General features: G+C 41.3%; 1 protein-coding gene across 1 annotated transcript; it reads left to right on the forward strand.

Moving 5' to 3' along the window:
* Nucleotides 1-234: 234 nt before the first annotated feature.
* Nucleotides 235-8,770, forward strand: CDK1 (cyclin dependent kinase 1). Its single transcript, XM_085064227.1, is given in 9 exon segments — nt 235-451; nt 998-1,048; nt 2,449-2,605; nt 3,665-3,788; nt 4,182-4,352; nt 4,918-5,081; nt 5,210-5,351; nt 8,432-8,536; nt 8,538-8,770. Coding segments are annotated over 8 exon segments (921 nt in total). The 5' UTR covers nt 235-451; nt 998-1,011; the 3' UTR covers nt 8,559-8,770.
* Nucleotides 8,771-18,096: the final 9,326 nt, after the last annotated feature.

Here is an 18,096-nt window from a genome sequence, read left to right on the forward strand (position 1 = left end):
CGCGGAGCGCGCCGATTGGCCGCTTTGAACGGGCACGGCGCGGCGCGATTGGCGGAGCGCGGCGGGCGGACGGTTCGAATGCGCGGCGGCCCCGCCCCGGCCCGTGCAGCGCTGCGGACGTGCCTGTGCGGCGGCTCGTGCGGCGCGGGCGCGCGGCGGCTCCGCAGGTGAGGGGCGCGCGGGGAGCCGTTGGTGCGCGGGGCAGGGGGAGCCGGCGAGAGGGTGCGCGCTCCCGAGCCCGTGCGCGCTGCCGCTGCCAGCCCGGCGGGGACAGCGCGGCCGCCCGGCCCTTCCCGGTGCGCGGCGAGGAGCGCCCCGGAGAGCCGGACGGGGAGTGGGGCAGCGGCCTGGGCCGGCGGGAGCGGGGCAGAGGCTGGCTGCATCGAGCGGGGCCTGCGCGGCGAGCGGGCGCTGCCCCCCCGGCCGGAGCTCGCAGCTCCCGCAGCCGTAGGTAACTCGGGTCCGCCCGGTGTCTGTACGCCCCGGAGCTGTGTGGGCCCGGGGCAGCGGGGAGGTGCGGGGTGCCAGCCCCGGCTGTGCCTCCGTGTGGCACCGCGCGGGCTGTGCGGGGCACTCGCCCAGGGACACCCTGGGCCGCCGCTTCCTGGCGTGGCTAACTCCCCGTCCCCGCGTTTTTACACAGTGCGGTTCCTATCCGCTTCGAGCTCATTCCTATTAAGTGAGTAGCTCGGTCTAAATGATAAATGGGGTGTACTTTTTTCAGTTCCCTGGAAGAGCTTTCTTCAAGGTTTGGTTTTTTTCTTTCTCCTTGGAATCACTGCCCACTCGTAATTTGGGATGTAGTTTTTCTAGCTGAAATTCTGAATAAGCATATTCTGTGTTTTTATTGAGGACAACAGTTAACTATTTCACATTACCTCTTAGTTATGTGAAGCACAACTTGCTTCTAAAACCTGGCATAGTTTCAGTGACTTGGCTGTGTTCAGGACAGCAACTGTTCACTCTCATTTTCTGTTTCTTTTCCTGTCCGTTTCAGGGATAACCACAGCAATGGATGATTACACAAAAATAGAGAAGATTGGGGAAGGTAAGTATGGGGAACAGCGAGCTTTTAAATGCTCTACAGGTTAAACTCTCAAGTGTCCCAGAAGCTCTGTGCACTCTGCCTGTTACAGGAACCACTGAGATTCAACCAAGAGGCTCAATAAGCCTGTGTCTTACTGTGATAATTTTCTCTATATGTAAAAGCTTTCAACTGCTGTTCTTTTGAAAGTGATATTGTCTCTTTGAAACAATTGACCAGTGTTGAAAAGCGTCTGCCTTTGTTTTGATTGCTAATGGTGTAACGTTCCTCCAAAAGGGGGAAAAATGTTCTGAGTCCTGAAATCAGCTTGAAATTTAGGAAGCTACCCCATTCCTGCATGTATGAACTTCCCAATGGCCCCTGAAGTTGTGCAATGTGTCATTTTGCTTGGAGCTGTTGGTAGGGAGCAGTATTTTCTGGATTGCTCTGCTCTGGCAGAGCAAGATTATAACAGATTATATTCGAGCACTACAGGTCCCAAGGGAAAGCACAGATTGGACACATCTGTGGAGAAATCAATTTTACCAATTGCTTTACAATGAGGCACTAAGAAGGTGGCTTCAATGCAGGTGTTAGTCACAACCCTTTTACTGGCAATCCAGCCCATGTTAACTGTAGAAGTCTGTGTGGTTTATAATGCAGACTTGAAAATTTGAAATACACTGCTCTGAGATTGCACTCTCTGTGGCAATAGCAAAAGGTATGCTTGGATCTTGCAACAAAGCTTTGTAACCAAAGCCTTGTGCATGAATCTTACTGAAATAAACTAGTTTGAGCTTCAAGTGAAGGATTAACGCTTCAGGAAGGGTAAAAAGAGAAGGCTTACACTGTCTTGATTTGAGGGTTCTAGTTCCGTGAACACTGATGGTTAAAATGGATTTGAGATTTAATATTGGGTCCATTTTCAGCTTCTGCTGAGACCCACAGCACTAGCCTTTCTCCTACACTGATTGTGCCAGAGGTATTTCTGCAGCTCAAATCCATGGATGGCTGGATCTCAGACTGCAGAAGGAGCACCACTTCCATTTGCAGCTTAACATTCAGCATTTTAATATGATGTATCAATGGCAAAATCATAACCCTGTATAATGATACTGCCTGAAAGTCAATCAACTTGAAACTCAAATAGTATCTGATTTTATAACTACATCTTTCAAATGTTCACCTTTCATGCTTAGGCTTCTGAATACCTTGTCCTAACAAATGTTACACTTCATGGGTGCCATGCTTTAAACAAACAAAACTATTGCTCAGTTAAACCCCACAGCTAAGTAGTAGTTTATAATCGAATCAAATATTCCATTTGCAAGGGCTTTGCCTATGTTAGCAGTTTGTGTTTGCAATAATTTCTTTGTACCTGAAGCTGGTACTTCCTGTATTTGTTTCACTGTCTTTTTGTTCAGGTACCTATGGTGTTGTGTATAAAGGTCGTCACAAAACCACAGGCCAAGTGGTTGCAATGAAGAAAATACGTCTAGAAAGTGAGGAGGAAGGTGTTCCAAGTACTGCTATCCGAGAAATTTCTTTATTAAAAGAGCTGAATCATCCCAATATAGTCTGGTATGCATATACTGGTATTTATCTAAACTCTTGGAAGGCTACTAGGTCCCTTCAGATAATAAATTATTTTTCCACTTGTCTAGTGAGGTGAGAACCACTCTGCTTAATACAGTGTCTGCTTTGCAGTAACTAGTTAAATTCCTAAATTCCATATTGATGCCAGTTTTCTAATTAAGCCTTCTTCATGTGCTGCCTCTTCCTGTTCTAGGAATCTTAACAAATTTTAGTTAATTTAGCAATTTATGTAAATTTTCTTCAGAGAAGTTATTGTGAGAATGGAGGCAGCATACCTCATGAAAACTGGCTGAAGCTGTTACTTTAGGCAGTCTCAGAATTTTATTTGCCACCTTGGAATAGACCATTTGATTTAAGTGTTCTTCTTCCCTGCTGTTCTGTAGCAGGAATTTAGATGTGTTTTGATGCTGTCATAGCTGACACACCTGAGCTATGAGTGAAGCTTCCATCAGTGGCTACTTGACATGTAGAAATAATTGCAGCTGTTGTCTTCCCCACAAAAATATTTTCTTGCTCTTTGATGCAGCAAAATACTTGATCTTTAATGTGCCTTAAAACTGGCCAGGTAGTGTTTCAATATATGTATGCTTGGGTTTAGGAGCCCCTATACTCTGAGGATGAAGAAGATACTTAAAAATGTGTGCAAATCCTGCTGTGTCTATTAGATTCCTATTATAACATTCCTTTAAACCCTCCTAGTAATTCAGGCTTTGCTGTAACAAGCCAGCTTCAAAGAGAAGCTAGGCACCAACACCCACAGGTGGATTTTTTTTTAATGGCAACAGTATTTTTTCCTCAGACTCCTGTGTCTGATATGAGAGAACACAAGTTTAAGAGCAAGCATATTTTTATCTCAGTCTGACACTATTTCAGATATACTTGATTTTCCAGATGACAGTATAACTTAAGTCTCTTGTTTGAAGACTTCTAAGACTTCCATAATAGGAACCTGGAAATGTCAGCTTGTATCCCTGTTGAGAGAGGAAGTGTAACTGTGAGTCCATGCATTTTGCAGTGGAATTAATTGGTATACTCAATTTTTAGTCTCCAGGATGTTCTTATGCAGGATTCAAGACTGTACCTTGTCTTTGAATTCCTTTCCATGGATCTCAAGAAATATTTGGATAGTATTCCAGCTGGCCAGTATTTGGAGCGTTCACGTGTTAAGGTAATGAGGACAATTTCTTAATATTAGAGGGAATTTAATCTAAAGATGACCTACTAAGCCATAAGCAGCTCTTATTTTCAGTATAATTACCTCCTTGAGGAGAAAGGAAAGGTTAAATAAGCAGCTATAGATAATAAGATGAATGTGAGTTTTGCTTTCAAATGCCACTTGAAAAATCTTATAATTACTGAGATTAAAGTGCCTTAAACTAATCTTCAGAATTAATTTGTGTGGCTTTTTATTGATAGTAACTCAATATCTGCAATGCTTTGGCTCTCCATTTCCTGCTACTGTGGTGAAAGCTAATGTAAGGGGAAACATTTGTGTTACAGGACACTGCCATGCACTAAAGGTAACTCCTTTCTTTCTTTCCTCCCACTTCATCCTTTCTAGAGTTATCTGTACCAAATTTTGCAAGGTATTGTCTTCTGCCACTCAAGAAGAGTTCTGCACAGAGACTTGAAACCTCAGAATCTCTTAATAGATGACAAGGGGGTGATTAAACTGGCAGACTTTGGATTGGCCCGAGCCTTTGGAATTCCCGTGCGGGTCTACACTCATGAAGTGAGTTGGGACATACTTGTGGTGGTTTGGATAGTGCTTATTTACTTCCTGCTAAGAACTGATTATGAAACAGCTAAAAAGAATCATGGAGTTTTTCCAAGTCATAAGCCAACAAAACTATGAAAAAGGTTTTATTTTCCAAAAGAGTTTTCCACCTCTTTGAAATTTTACTCAAGGTGATTTTACTGTAAAGTTTCAAAGCATCTTATGAATCCCATTATTACCATGACAGTGAGTCAGATGAACTAAAACTTGCTCACTGTCTCATAAAGGCATTTTTGCTTTGCAAAGCCCTCAAGTTTGAGAGGTTTTGTGGCTGGGTGCCAAACGATTTCCTGCTCTAGGGAAGTCATGTAGGCAGCTGCTTTTCTTGAAGCAGAAGCTACAGCAATGGAGTTGGTTTGTCTACAAATGAAGTTTGAAAGCAGTATTATGCTTCCACTAAAACTTCTAGTACTGTCTATTTTTACCAAAAAACTGCAGATGCCACTTAATAACAAACTGTTGTTCTTGTGGTCAGTTATAGGACGTGATTCCACAAACTTAACCTTTCCTTGTTCAACAGGTAGTGACACTGTGGTACAGGTCTCCAGAGGTGTTGCTGGGATCTGCTCGTTACTCTACTCCTGTAGATATCTGGAGCATAGGGACCATATTTGCTGAGTTGGCAACTAAAAAGCCACTTTTCCATGGGGATTCAGAGATTGACCAGATCTTCAGAATCTTCAGGTATGTTGGGCTGAACCTTTCCTTGCTACCTCTATGGTGTCACACAACAGCTCTGTGTAATTAAATGTGTAATAGCACATAAGAGATTTCTGACTAAACCGCTGAATATTTTGCATCTGCTTGCACAGAGCTTTAGGGACCCCCAATAATGAAGTATGGCCTGAGGTGGAATCCCTGCAAGACTATAAAAACACATTCCCAAAATGGAAACCTGTCAGCCTTGAAACACATGTCAAAAACTTGGATAAAGATGGACTTGATCTGCTGTCTGTAAGTAGTTGGTCTTAAACTGAATGGGCTGTTTCAAATACTCCAGCATACACAAAGCTGTACTAATCAGTCATGGCTAGAAGGAAGATATGGAGATCTTGAAGCTATCAGTAGTGGTATGAACCTTCATTCTTGTAGAAGTGACATCTTGCGGGACATTCACTCCTTTCACAAGTAATATCAGGCTATTTTTCACGTGAAGCAATTATGCCTCAGCTTTTTTATAATAGTAAGCCAGGTACAACTTGAAAGTGAGGATGAGTCTTTGCACTTGACAGTCTAAATGAAGGCTTCTGCCTACAAAGTAGCTGTCACTTCCCTGCTGCCAGCATTAATTGTGATGTGGCTGTATGTAGTGCTGATCCAGTTGGAAATAATTTTATGGTAGCATGTGGATTAATCTTGGTGGACTCATCTTGGTTAAACTTTCAAGATGATCTTAACTGCATAAACAAGGATGGAAACAGCTGAATGTATTGATTAGCTGAGACTAGGAACTTAGTTCAAGTCTGTTTTATAGTGTCTGTCTCAATTGCCTTTACATTTTGAGTTAAGCATTTTTGGCTGTGGTGTATTAACTCTTAATTGGAATCTTTTGTGCCCAGTTAGTTCTGTGGCCAGGCAGTTAAATTACCATACCAGGCTTTTAATTGGCAAGCTCTTCATCAGGCTTTTCCATTTAGTGCTCTTCCAGCTCATGTGCTGCCATTGTGGGCTAACTTAGGTCACATCTTAGGTGTGCTCTTAGAGGTACTGAAGTATAATAACATAGCTTGGCTGTCCTTTGGCTGTTCTAAAGCTGTGTTTGTACAGTGCAGACCTGCATTTGGGGGTGTGGGGTGGGTGCTGTGTGTGTCTCAAGACAAGCTGACACTTCAAAGCCCCCCTGTACAGCAATAGCTGTGCACCTGGCTCATGGCTGTAAGCAGTCACAAAGTAGTTTATTACCCATGTTGGTAATATAGCAAAATACTCTGAATGAAGCAGTGCTACCCAAGAAGCTCAAATGTTCACAATTTCTCAGTTTTTCTTTGGGAACAGAGCTACAGTTCACACTGACAGGCTGAACATTTGTTAAAATGTAGTTGTCTTGGATAGCTCTGAACCTTGCAGCACAGTTGTCTTACAGAGATAAGACCACTGACAGCATCTTTGTTAAATCAGTTTGAAATAGAATTGTTACTGATTGTATTTACAAACGAAAATCAATGGAACAGGCAGGAGAATCTTGTTGATACACTTGTATGGAAAGGACCTGCCAAGGGCTCATCTGAGCTTAGGTGTGGCTGCACTGTGTGAAACCGATGGTTTAGGCTGCTGCTAATAAAGGCAAAAAATGTACTTAGTTCTTCATGGTGTTAACACAATTCTAGTGTCAAAGCATATTAAATTCTCTAAAGTCTTGTACAGTTTTGCCTAATTGATTCAATGTTGACATTTTAGTTTCCTATTAATGCCTGGTGACAGTGGTATTCCTGACTAGAATCCCTTAAAGTTTCCTATGGCACTTTTAAGCCTTTTGAATCAGTAATATAACTTTAAAGGCAAAAAACCTGAATAGTTCATCCCAGAGCACAAGCTCAGATGTGTCAATGAAAATGTTAATTTTTTTTCTATAGACTATTGCAGATGGAAAATTAGTATGTAAAGGAGCTGTCTTGAAAATGTCTTAACACAAAAACGTGTAATTCAAATTGCCTGAGTGAAGTTGTAAATTTAACGTCTTCATAAGCTAAATGACTTCTGTAGCCAGCATTGCAAAGCACTTAATGGCTGTCATCAAAAGCTTTGAATTATCAAGATAATAGGTTCCAAGACAAATGTTCCAGACTGCTCAGAAAAGAAGTTTCCTTCACTTAATCTATCAGTTGCAGTGCTGTACTGTGTCACAGAATCCCTTTTTTCAAAGAAATTTCCCTCCCTGAGTCAATTTTGAGAGAACCTTTGGTATCAAAACTAACTGTAGGATACTGTTCTGGGGTATAGGTAATGGGAACCTGTCACAAGGTAAAACTGGACATTCAAAGTTGAATCTAAAGGCCGCATTGCATTTGGCAAAAGCTCAGAGAATATAAATGCAAATTCAGTGGTTTAAATCAACTTGAAAGACTCTGTGTAGAATGAAATGCAATGAAAAATGTCAAGACTGAATACTGGGCAGAGTAATACTGGTTAAGTTTTGTTCTAGAAGACATGGTTGTGCAGACAGGGGAGAGGCAGCTGGTGGAATCCTGATTACTTGAATTTGAAAGGGCCTGCCCTTTAGTAAGGAGAAATAAAGACTTTGATAGTTTTGGGTCTTGTGGAAATTGGCTGAATGTGTAATTCCTTTTTTGACCCCTTGTATGACATAAACTGTAGATGCCTTTTGGCTAGAAAACTGTAGATGCCTTTTGGCTAGAAAAAAAAATTTCCTGCCTATTCTAGAAAGTTCTGGGGGCTACTTTACTGGTCATGACATCCCTCTTTTTATTGAGGTATTCAATTAAAGCATTTTATTGTAAAGAGACTCATTTTAATGTTTTCTTCAGTTCTACCTGCTTGTAGGATACTTTCCAATTTGGATTTTGAAACTGAGTGATCACTCTCTTATTTTAATTGTAAAGTGCCTCACCAACCTCAGTAGAAGCAATTTGACATCCCTTTTCTTCAATGTCAGTAACAAAACAAGTGTGTGTCAGTAACAAAACAAATTGTGTCATTGTAAACATTTAGGGTTTTAACAGCTTAAAAGCATATAAATTTCCCTCAATAAGAAGCTGAGACAAATAATTATTGCTGCTTGATGCCTGGTTCTGGATTTAATTCATTGAATGTGGTATTCAGATATAGGCAAGGGCTTAGTTACTGAACAGGAGGCTAAATGTGATTTTTCATTTTGTGAGATGTTGTGCACTGCTATTGACCTACTACTGACTTGTAGGAGAAATGACCTCTCCAACTCTGAGAGCACAGAACAAAGAGGGGGAAATACCTTTATGGTTACTTTATTATTATTATTATGGCTAAATATCTATTTGATTAACATGATTTTAGTTCACATTTCATGAAGAAGTAAATGTGCTTCTTTTTTCTTCCAGAAAATGTTAATTTATGATCCTGCAAAAAGAATTTCTGGCAAAATGGCCTTGAACCATCCGTATTTTGATGACTTGGACAAATCCACTCTTCCTGCTAATCTGATTAAGAAATAGGCCTTTGGACTAAATCATCCAGAGGGGAATAATTGTGATTACTTTTAACTTTAAGTCTGTAATTTGTATGTCTGTCTCTTTGCTCTAAGACTGACTGTGGTCAGTTTGTTTTGGTTTGTGTTATCTAAATGTAAATATTAACCTGTTAGTGCTGAGTTACAAATACAGCGCAAATATTGCTGCAATTAATGCAGTCATCTTTCTATAAATAAAGCTTTAACCCCAGTGAAGGACTGAATTTATTTCCAGGCCACAGCTACTCTACAGAAGGACTCTTGTTTTCTTTGCAATGCACTAATACTGTACCACTTGGCTAAAAAAAGCTGCTAACTCAAACTACTAAATGGATGCTGATATGATAGGAAATCCTCAAGTTTCAGTGTAATGTCACTTCCAGTTTTACTTGAGCATGGCAATTGATGTGGCAAAGGGCATCAGCTGTGAGCTATGCTGAAGAATTGCAACTTACTGAAGTGTAAATGGCCAAACTAATTTTAGGGCTTGAGTTTTGGAAGGTAGCTGCAAATCAGTATTTGAGAAGAGTCCTTTGCTCTATGTTGTTAACTTGGAGGCCCAAGAATTTACCTAGATGTTGGCATGTTAATTCCTAGGTATTGTAATCATAAATTGAGATGCCACATGGCTACAGACTTTCACATATTTGAAGCAGAAGCTTTTTAAAGCTCCCTGGCAGTTAACGGAACATGTTGAGAGTATTGTCAGAAGTTCAAGTTGAAAGGTATGTACTAATAACTGATTGTGTGTTAGTTTCCAATTGCTTCCTCTATTCTCGGCCTTCAGACACATCAATAGGGATGGGGTGTACATCTGGGTCAAGTTTCATTGGCTCTAAGCACTGTAGTGTTCCTTTCCTTACACTGTAGTGTTCCTTGGTTAGGGACCAAGGCTTGCAGCACAGTGGGAAATAGTATAGAAAGTGTTTAAATTTCAAAACTAGGTGTGTGAAAGCATTAATCTGAACTCCTAACAGTGAGGTTTGCAGGAGCCCTGTCCTACAGCTGCTGCATCCACTAAAAACAGTGGAGATGATGACATCCAGTTCATCAGGTGTTTATTGTGTCCATGAGCAGCTGAAGGTATTAGTGTTAGACATAGCCTTTTGTTAACAAGCAGCATGGTGAGAAGTAAATACCACTTGGGCTGTTACCATTGTTCTCTGCAAAGTGCTTCTTAATCTCCAGAAATACTGGAGCCTTGGCTTAATGGAATTGTAATTGCAGAGCACTGAGGAGAGTTTTTTTTTTAAATCATACAGGTAAGTTACTTAATTGAAGGCATTGAGGGAGAAGATTGTGATGGCTGACTCCTTTCTGTTAATACCAGTGAAAGGATGCAATTTCAAGGTAAACAGGACCTGATCTGTCTCCATTTGAATGTAGTAACTTGATACGGGCTTTGCATGCCAAGAGATTTGTAACTGCTGGTGCTAATTGGTTACCTTGGTGTAGAAAAAGGGGAACCTGCCATAACTGCATTAAAAATCAGAAGCTAGTGCAAAGACTAGGTTCTGTGTGTGGAAGACTTCAGCTAGGCAAACTAAATATTTTGTTGCCTGCAATACTAGTAAAGCTTATTTTTGTTTTGTAACTGGTGTATGTCTCAGTTTCATGATATGGGGAATGCTTTAGCCTATCTTAACTAACAGCTAAAGTACTAAAATTTCCAGAGAGCTTTTCAAATAACTTACTCCACGACTATCTTGTTAAGCCAGGCACTGTTAAAGCTGGTGTGACATCACTGTAGCTCTGAATGAGCTATTTTAGTACTGCCAGCAAAGGGGAGGGGAGAGGGAACACAATGCTGTCCATCTGTGCCTCAGGTGAGATCAGGTGCTGAATATCATACCTAGATACCTGACTCACTGCCACAGCTCCACTGTTAGCAGCAAGGCAAATAGTTTCCCTTATGGAAAACATATACTCCTGGTAACAGCCCTGCTGCATGTACCTAGTATGTGGAAGGTTTGTGATGTTCAAGCTTTGGCCACCTAAAACTCCATTTTATTCCAGTGCAAACCGGCTGTGTCCTGCACTTTGGGGATTTGACCCACTGTTGGTGATAATCAGCAGACCTATTTACTGATTTGCAGTAGCTTTCTTCTGAATGTTGTAAGAACTGGCAGTGAAATCACTACTTAAAGGCAGTGTGCCTTTGTCCAAAATGAAGTTCTACAATGTAATGTTTCATCAATATTACTTCTGCTCCTATGGCTACTCAGTACCTTATTTTATACTAGAGCACAAGTAAACTCCAGCTGAGAATGATAAACTTAACTTGGTGTTTGACTTCACTTGCCTATCCTCCATCCCATAAAAAATAATATAGGCGAAAAAGTTTTTGTGTATACAAGAATTGGATTTTACATAGGATCAAACTGGGATTCTGGTGGTGTTTTCTTAAGTTGCCGAGTGCTAGCAAGCTAGTAAATGGGAAATGTACCTGCTGGAGCCAGAAAGAAGATACCTACTTAGATTGCAGCTGCATTTGCTACCCTTAAAATTATTTAGGCAGCAAACCAGAAACTTACCAGTGTTCCCATGCTGGTATCTGGGGTTACTGCTGTACAGCCAGTTTTGAACAGCACTATCCTGCTTGGTGCCTGCAGACCTGCACAAAGGCACAGCACTGCCACTGGCTCTATTTGATTTTATTTTGTATCAGGTTCATAAAGACTGAGTGGAATAAGGAAACACTGATATACAGGCCCTACTTCATTAAGCCTGACTATTCATTCTCAACCAAGCTCCTTGCCTTATTATCTGACACACTGCATCAATTTATGGAGTAATCTAAGAATTTCCCATTGCTTTGACCACCAGCTGCTCTGGTTTACATCTGCTGCATCAATGGCTCATTCCAGGTAATGGCTTTTGATTTTGTTCCCACTGTATTCCTGCATAAAGCATTGTCTCCTCGCGTGTAAATGTCAGCAGGATACTGGGTGTTCTCTGTTGTTGGGCATATTTTACTTCAGCCTGACTATTTCAATATATTCTTGTTGTGTTTGAATCAATAGCAGGCTATTGATGCTGCTGCTAACAGATTAATTGACTCATCTCAAACATATATCTCCAGTGGAGGTGGTTGGCTGTCTTTAATGGAAGAATTGGAGGTGAGAGCTGGTCTCTCCAAATTGCTAAAGTGACAGGCATTATGCCCTGGGGGATAATTAGTGGCTTTACAGGAATAGTTATATTCAGTTGTTTGAATTCAGTGAAAACCTTTCTGCTGACCTCTGGAGGGTTTAAACCAGACTTTTTGAAGGGGGGGGTGCTTAAGAAAATATTTTCTCCAACTATTTTAAGTGGCAACCTATTGAATTCTTAGGTTCAATAATTCTTAGGTTCAAGAATTACATTCTTAGGTTCAAGAATTCTTAGGTTTTTATGCCTATGACTCACAAAATACCCTGTAAGTGCAAGGCAACATGTTTGACTGAGAGTCAAAACCAGAGATCTGGGTAATTTCCAGCATGGATCCTTGGGCCTGGAGGAACATGTTTTTCCCATGACAGCTTAGATTTGCTTAGCAAGGCCCATGAGTCCTTCTAACCCAAGTGTGGCTAAAAGAGCTTCCCTCGTTTTGATTTGCTCTGCACCTACTGCTTTTCTTCAAACAAGACACATTAACTGTCACTTTTCCTGCCAATTGTTGGTCTTTGAGGAAAGGGTGGGGGTTTTGTTTAAAAAAGAGATACTTTGTGCCTGTATCATTAACAGTCCTCATTGCTATTCCCTCAATTTCCAACTACCCTTCAGTGCTATTTTTCTCCTATCTCATCTATTGCCTTCAGAGGCAGCACAGATGGACCTTTTTAAGGCCATTCTCTGTGACAGTGATTAGAGGAAGAACATCACAGTTCAGCCAAAGGCTGGCTCTGCCTATCTTGTTTCCAACAGGGCCTAAAGACAAGAGGAGGGTTATCTCTAATACCTGAGGTTGTCCCAGCTTGACTCTTTCATGTAAGAGGAGGGCTCTAAAATATTCCCAATTGGTGGCATGGGAGGATGAAAGGAAAGGCCAGTCCTTTCCACACTGTAGGTTCTTTCACCCTGTAGGATTGTGCTGTGAACATCTTACTGCTGGACCCTAGCAGGCCTTCAGCTCCCTGTGGAGATCAGGAAGGATTTAACTGCTTGAAGGCAGGCAGAGAAAGAACTGTGTCTCCTAGTGTCTCTCTTGGTGGGTCATCTTTGGTAGCTCCCCACAGGATCTCCACCTTTTCTGTGTTACCTCAGAACAGTCCCTGAGCACTCAGTGTGAGCAAGTCCCTGACTTTCTGTGCTCCATTTCAACCCTTTGCCATGTCAGCTGTGGACAGTAGTGTAAATATTTCACAGCTCTTTGAACTATGTTTGCTCTGGGCTGTGAGCATGTAACATTTTATATTACAAATGTACCTGACATGTGTCAATTTTTCTCCCCACAATCCAGATTTGTTTCTAAAATATCTATTCACTCACTGGCTGCAAGAAAGGAGGGGGAGTCTCTTCTATTAGATTTGTCTTGATCTGTTTTGATTTTAAAACTATAATCTGAAGATGACAAATTATGATTTCTATTACCTCACCCAGCTCATAATCTCATCCTGAGGTGTACTGGAGCTACTGAATTTCTGGGAAGCTAAAGTTACTCAGCATTCTTGGGTGACAGGCACAAGGACAAAATGAAGAACCAAAACAGTGTAGAACATAAAACTGGCAGATGGATTAGAAAGCTTAAACTATTTTGTGTTTGTATAAGGAAAAAAGTATTTCTTAAAAGTTGCCAGAGAAATTATCATTAATAATAAATTAAAACTTAAAAGACTTCTGAAAATGTTTGGGTGTTTTTAAGTCTCAGAGTGTAAATCTGGTGCTTTTCCCTGGATCAGTAATTAATAAATTTTATTTTATTACTTAATGTTTGGGGCTTAATACATAAATGTATGAAAATAAAACCAATGGACCTGTAGCAAACGCTATTTTTGAAGAACTGCAACAAGACGTGCCAAGTGCTGATGTGTATTTGGTATAAAAGTTGCATTCTGTTATTATTGCTGAAGTTTGTGTTGCCTCTCCTTGGCCACGCGGTGTCACTCTGGCACCTCGGTACTGGCAGCCAGGCAGGGGGCGGGGAAGAGCAGAAAAACTCTCAGACTCTCCTGGCTCCATGAAGAATTGAAGGGTATTTATTTTCTGGTAGGCAGCCAGGCTGAAAATACTATCTGAATTGAAAGCCTTTCATGAAACATCTGGGCAGTTAAATTTTGCAAACTTCAAAGATGTCCAGTACCGTACTGACATACTGATTTCTTTCTTTAGTGAAGAATCACTTAGGCTAATGCACAAAAGCCTCTGTAAAAACCATTTCATGCTGAAATTAATGATCAAAATGACTATGCTTGATAAAGAAACTATCACAGGACTGCCAGTCAATATAGTTAAACTACAACAGACTCATAATCAGTCTCTCAAATTGCTATCAATTGTCCACAGGGGCCAGTTTGCAGTGGATTTTTCTGAAGTCTGCATGTTTAATCTCCAGATTTTCCATTCTGGATTTGATCTGTGTGTGCAAAATTGTGCCTCTTGTTTTGTTTTGCAGTCTGTTATTTTTTAAGTATATTTCATAAGCTTGACTAGATTTTCTGCTGGTATGTAATAATAAAAATAATGGTAGAGTCATGTTTATAGCAATTGAGAATCTGGTCCTCAACACTGACTTCAAATATAAGATCTTGTTTTTACTTGTTGATATGTGTTCTCCTAAATGCAAAAGCTAAAACCAGAACTATGCCAAATACTTCCCAGATGACTCAATCTGCTCTTAGAGCAAGGGGATTATACAGTCACATGCCTGGTAAAATTCACCCCAGTGCTGCTAAATGAAGCATTTCAATGTACAGAGTGATGCACAGCTAAATAACCACCATAAGTTTACACTTATAATTCTGTTCACTGAGCTGCCTGAGGCAGAAATGAAAGTGCTAATGTGTAGGAGCTGTACTTCAATAGTTATTCTTGGGAAAGAAAAAATATACTAATAATTTCCCAGTTCTCATTCAAGTGCTTATAATGTGGTCTAGGTAAAATTGCATTTTACACATAGTCAAAGTGCATAAATAATTGTAAATACTCAACAGGTGTCCTCTCTTACACTATGTGGACCTGTCAGGGTACTTGCTCTGGCAAGTGGGGAAAAATACTAATGCTGCTGCTATAATGGAGAAATTTCCAAAGAGAAGCAAAAATCACACCTAACATACTCATCTCCCTAAGTAACATTAATTTTGCAGACAAAGATTGAGCACAAAGAAAAAGGGAGTCTTTAGCAGAATGTATCATTGACTTAACTCTGAGAGTCCCCATACATCACTGTTCAACTCCTGGAAACCCTACCAAGGACTGGCTTTCTGATTTAACTCTTACTGCACATCTTCAGCACCCCACACCATAAGCCAAGCCATGCTCCTTTCCAACAGCAATGCTAAACCTCCTGTTCAGGAGGTTCAGGATGGGCTGCAATGCAACACACACCCTCAGATGCAGGAGAGGCACTACCAAGCACTGCAGTGCTTGAATGACATTGTGCTGGGGGAGCCTGAGACAGCACTCAACTTCCTGCTGAAAAGCTACAGGGGAGAAATCTATGGAAGATGCTTTTTTCCCCTAGAAAATTATTAGATGTGTCGTAACTAGAGTTGTCAGATGGCTCCTGCCAGGTACAATTAAAACTAGACTGGTCCCTTTGAAGAAAAAAACTAGAGAAATAAGGTAGAGTTTAACTTGCCCTCATGTCAGTAAGAATAAAAAAAAATAGCTCTGACATTATGGTTTACTGTGATGAAAAAATTATACACAGCATTTTACTCATCTATGTAAAATGATGTTTTCATGTAATGTTTTCTTAGTTAAGAATAGTCCTGACTTAGAAAAAGACAAGTTTATGGATAACAAAAAGCAGTTCTTGTCCAGGTTTTCCCTTCTTCAAGCTTTGAACAAGTATCAGCTGTTTTAATTAGCTCTCAACACCTTTATATTGTCATTTGAACTGAGAGCATTCTCTGCATCCATGTAACAGTTACTTTAAACAGGGAGCATTTGCAAAGCAAATTATTGTGTTTGACAATCTCTCTGCAGCCAAGCAGCATTAAAAACTGGTTTTGCTTTGGTTCCATTGCCTGTTTGATTTGATTTCTTTAATTTTTAGGGTAGGAGCAAATGGCCTTAAAATCCATTTGCTGTTTTGAAATCTGGAGAGTATCTCCCAGCTGATGAAGCCAACAGCCTCAGCAGATGTGACTTTATGTCTAGGGAGGATGGACATAGCTGGGAATTTGAGCTTTGGTCTTTCTAGCACCATTTCTGCAATGAGTTTTGTGTGAATGTGGCTGTTTGCCTGGGAGAAGCTAAAGCAATGTTGCAGGCTCTGGGCCTTCCACTTGCAGATCTCACATGCCAATTTTCCTCCTAAATGTAATTATTACATTTACAACACAACACCCAGCTGAAACTTGAAGAAAACTGGAAAGTAAGTGTTACCTCCAGCGGAGACCAAAATGAACACATTCCTGCAGTGTGTTTTTCCATGGCCAGACTCAAATTTCACATCAAACAAATCTAGCAAGTGACAGGTCACAACACATGCCTTTAAAATGCCAGGGAAAGGAAAGCTTCTTCAGCGGCAACCAGATAAACAAAACTAAACCCCTAAAATTCTGAACAGTTTCAGAGCATGTTATGGGCATACCCCAGGCAGTTTTCAGTTCAGTAGCCAGCCCCCATCCAGCACTTGTTATTTATTCTTCAGTCATTCCTTGTGTTTGGACAGGGACTGTCCTGCTGTCTAGATCTTAAGCCCTGCTCTGAAAGTGTTCTGTTACTTCAGGTCTCCTGGGGAAAAAACAACCAAACAAAACAAAACCAACATGCCACTGCATTACAACTGTGCTTGCTAAGGCTGAGCAGGAACACAGAAGAAGGAATAAGCTCACAGGCTTCTTTGCTTTACCAAAGGCATGGTCAAATGGAAAGGTTATTCTGGGACATGGCATTACCCTGAAGCAGCCAGCCTACACTAGGTGATACATGCTGTTTGCCTATGACAAATGGGAGGTAATTCAAGTTTAGTTCTGACAGAAAACATACTTTAAAAAAAAAAATCAGTCTAAGTAACTGGGCATTCAGAAAGTTCCCTGACCAGCAGGAAAGTTGCTCACCATCTGCCCCTACAATTTCAAAGTGACAGGCTCAAGCATTTGCCATGATTTTGACAGTGCTTAGCTTTGCCATTTTAATAAACTGGCTTCCAAATGAAAGATTTTTCTATTCAATGAAATCTCTTCTAAGGGCCCAGAAAGACTTTCACCTATTGAAGAGCTCAAGTCAGCTTTTCAGATTTTACCTGTGGGATTGTGGAACGAGAGCATGGGACTCATAGAGAAGAATTTCAGGCTATGGGAGTTATATGCAAGCTGGAGGAATTGTCAGTCATAAAGATTAGTCATTAAAGTAAGTGAAGGTTTATTATTATTACTTTATTGTTATTATTTTAATAATTTCTGGCTATAAAATTATGAGCTGGTGATCTCAATTGGTCCCATAAGACTTTCTGACCAGATTAAAGAGTCAAACTGAGCCATCAGTACTGGAGGCTTAATGTCCTATGGCTACATGGGATTATCAGTGTGTCTGCTCTCATTTAAAAGGCTTCTTGTTTCAGAGAAGTGCTCACAGCCCCAAGCCTGACAGAGTTTAAAAAGCATTTGGACAATACTCTTGGGCACAGGGGGTGACACTTGGGGATGGTGCTGTGCAGGGCCAGGAGCTGGACTCGATTCTTGTGCATCCCTTCCAACTCAGCATATTCTGTGATTCTGTGATTTTAAAGTCTCTAGGCCTCACAGAGGAACTGGAAGATAAAGAGCCCCACTGTTATAGCAACCAGCTGTACTGGATTGTGGCTTGTCAGCCTGGATCTGCTGCAAGAACATGACCACTGCCTTGTGCAAAGCACCTCAAAGAAGTCCACATGCCAACACCAGCCTCTGCAAGGGCCCGGAGGGGACGTGCAAGGCTTGGCTCAGCTATCCCCATGCAGGGACTAGTCCCCCAGAGCTCCCTCTTGATTCCTGTGGATCCCAGGGGCCCCCTGGGACTGTCCCATATCCAACAGCAGTGGGACATGGGACATTTCCCCACTGGGCAAACCCCACTCACAGTAACAGCGGCTGGCAGGAGCAGGTGAAGGGAACAGACCCACACCTGCTTTCCTGGCAGGAGGCATCTTCCCTCAGCATGAGGAGTGTTTACCTGGGCCAAGAACAGATTGACAGAGCACCCCCAAGAGCTTCATCATGCTGAAGAAAACACCCAACTCCAGAGAGTCCCAGATGGACACTTCCAAAGCATGTGAGTATCCCCAGTTATTCTTCATATATTTAGTCACATGCACATATTCCCTACAAAGCCCCAGGCTGTCACCAAATGCAGGGTGTATGACATGGGCAGACAGAGCATCAAAGGAAAGGCTTCTCCAAGGAAGGGCTG

Source organism: Lichenostomus cassidix, chromosome 6 (genome assembly GCF_008360975.1).
Source record: "Lichenostomus cassidix isolate B80296 chromosome 6, HeHo_3.0, whole genome shotgun sequence".
NCBI classification, from domain to species: Eukaryota; Metazoa; Chordata; class Aves; order Passeriformes; family Meliphagidae; genus Lichenostomus; species Lichenostomus cassidix.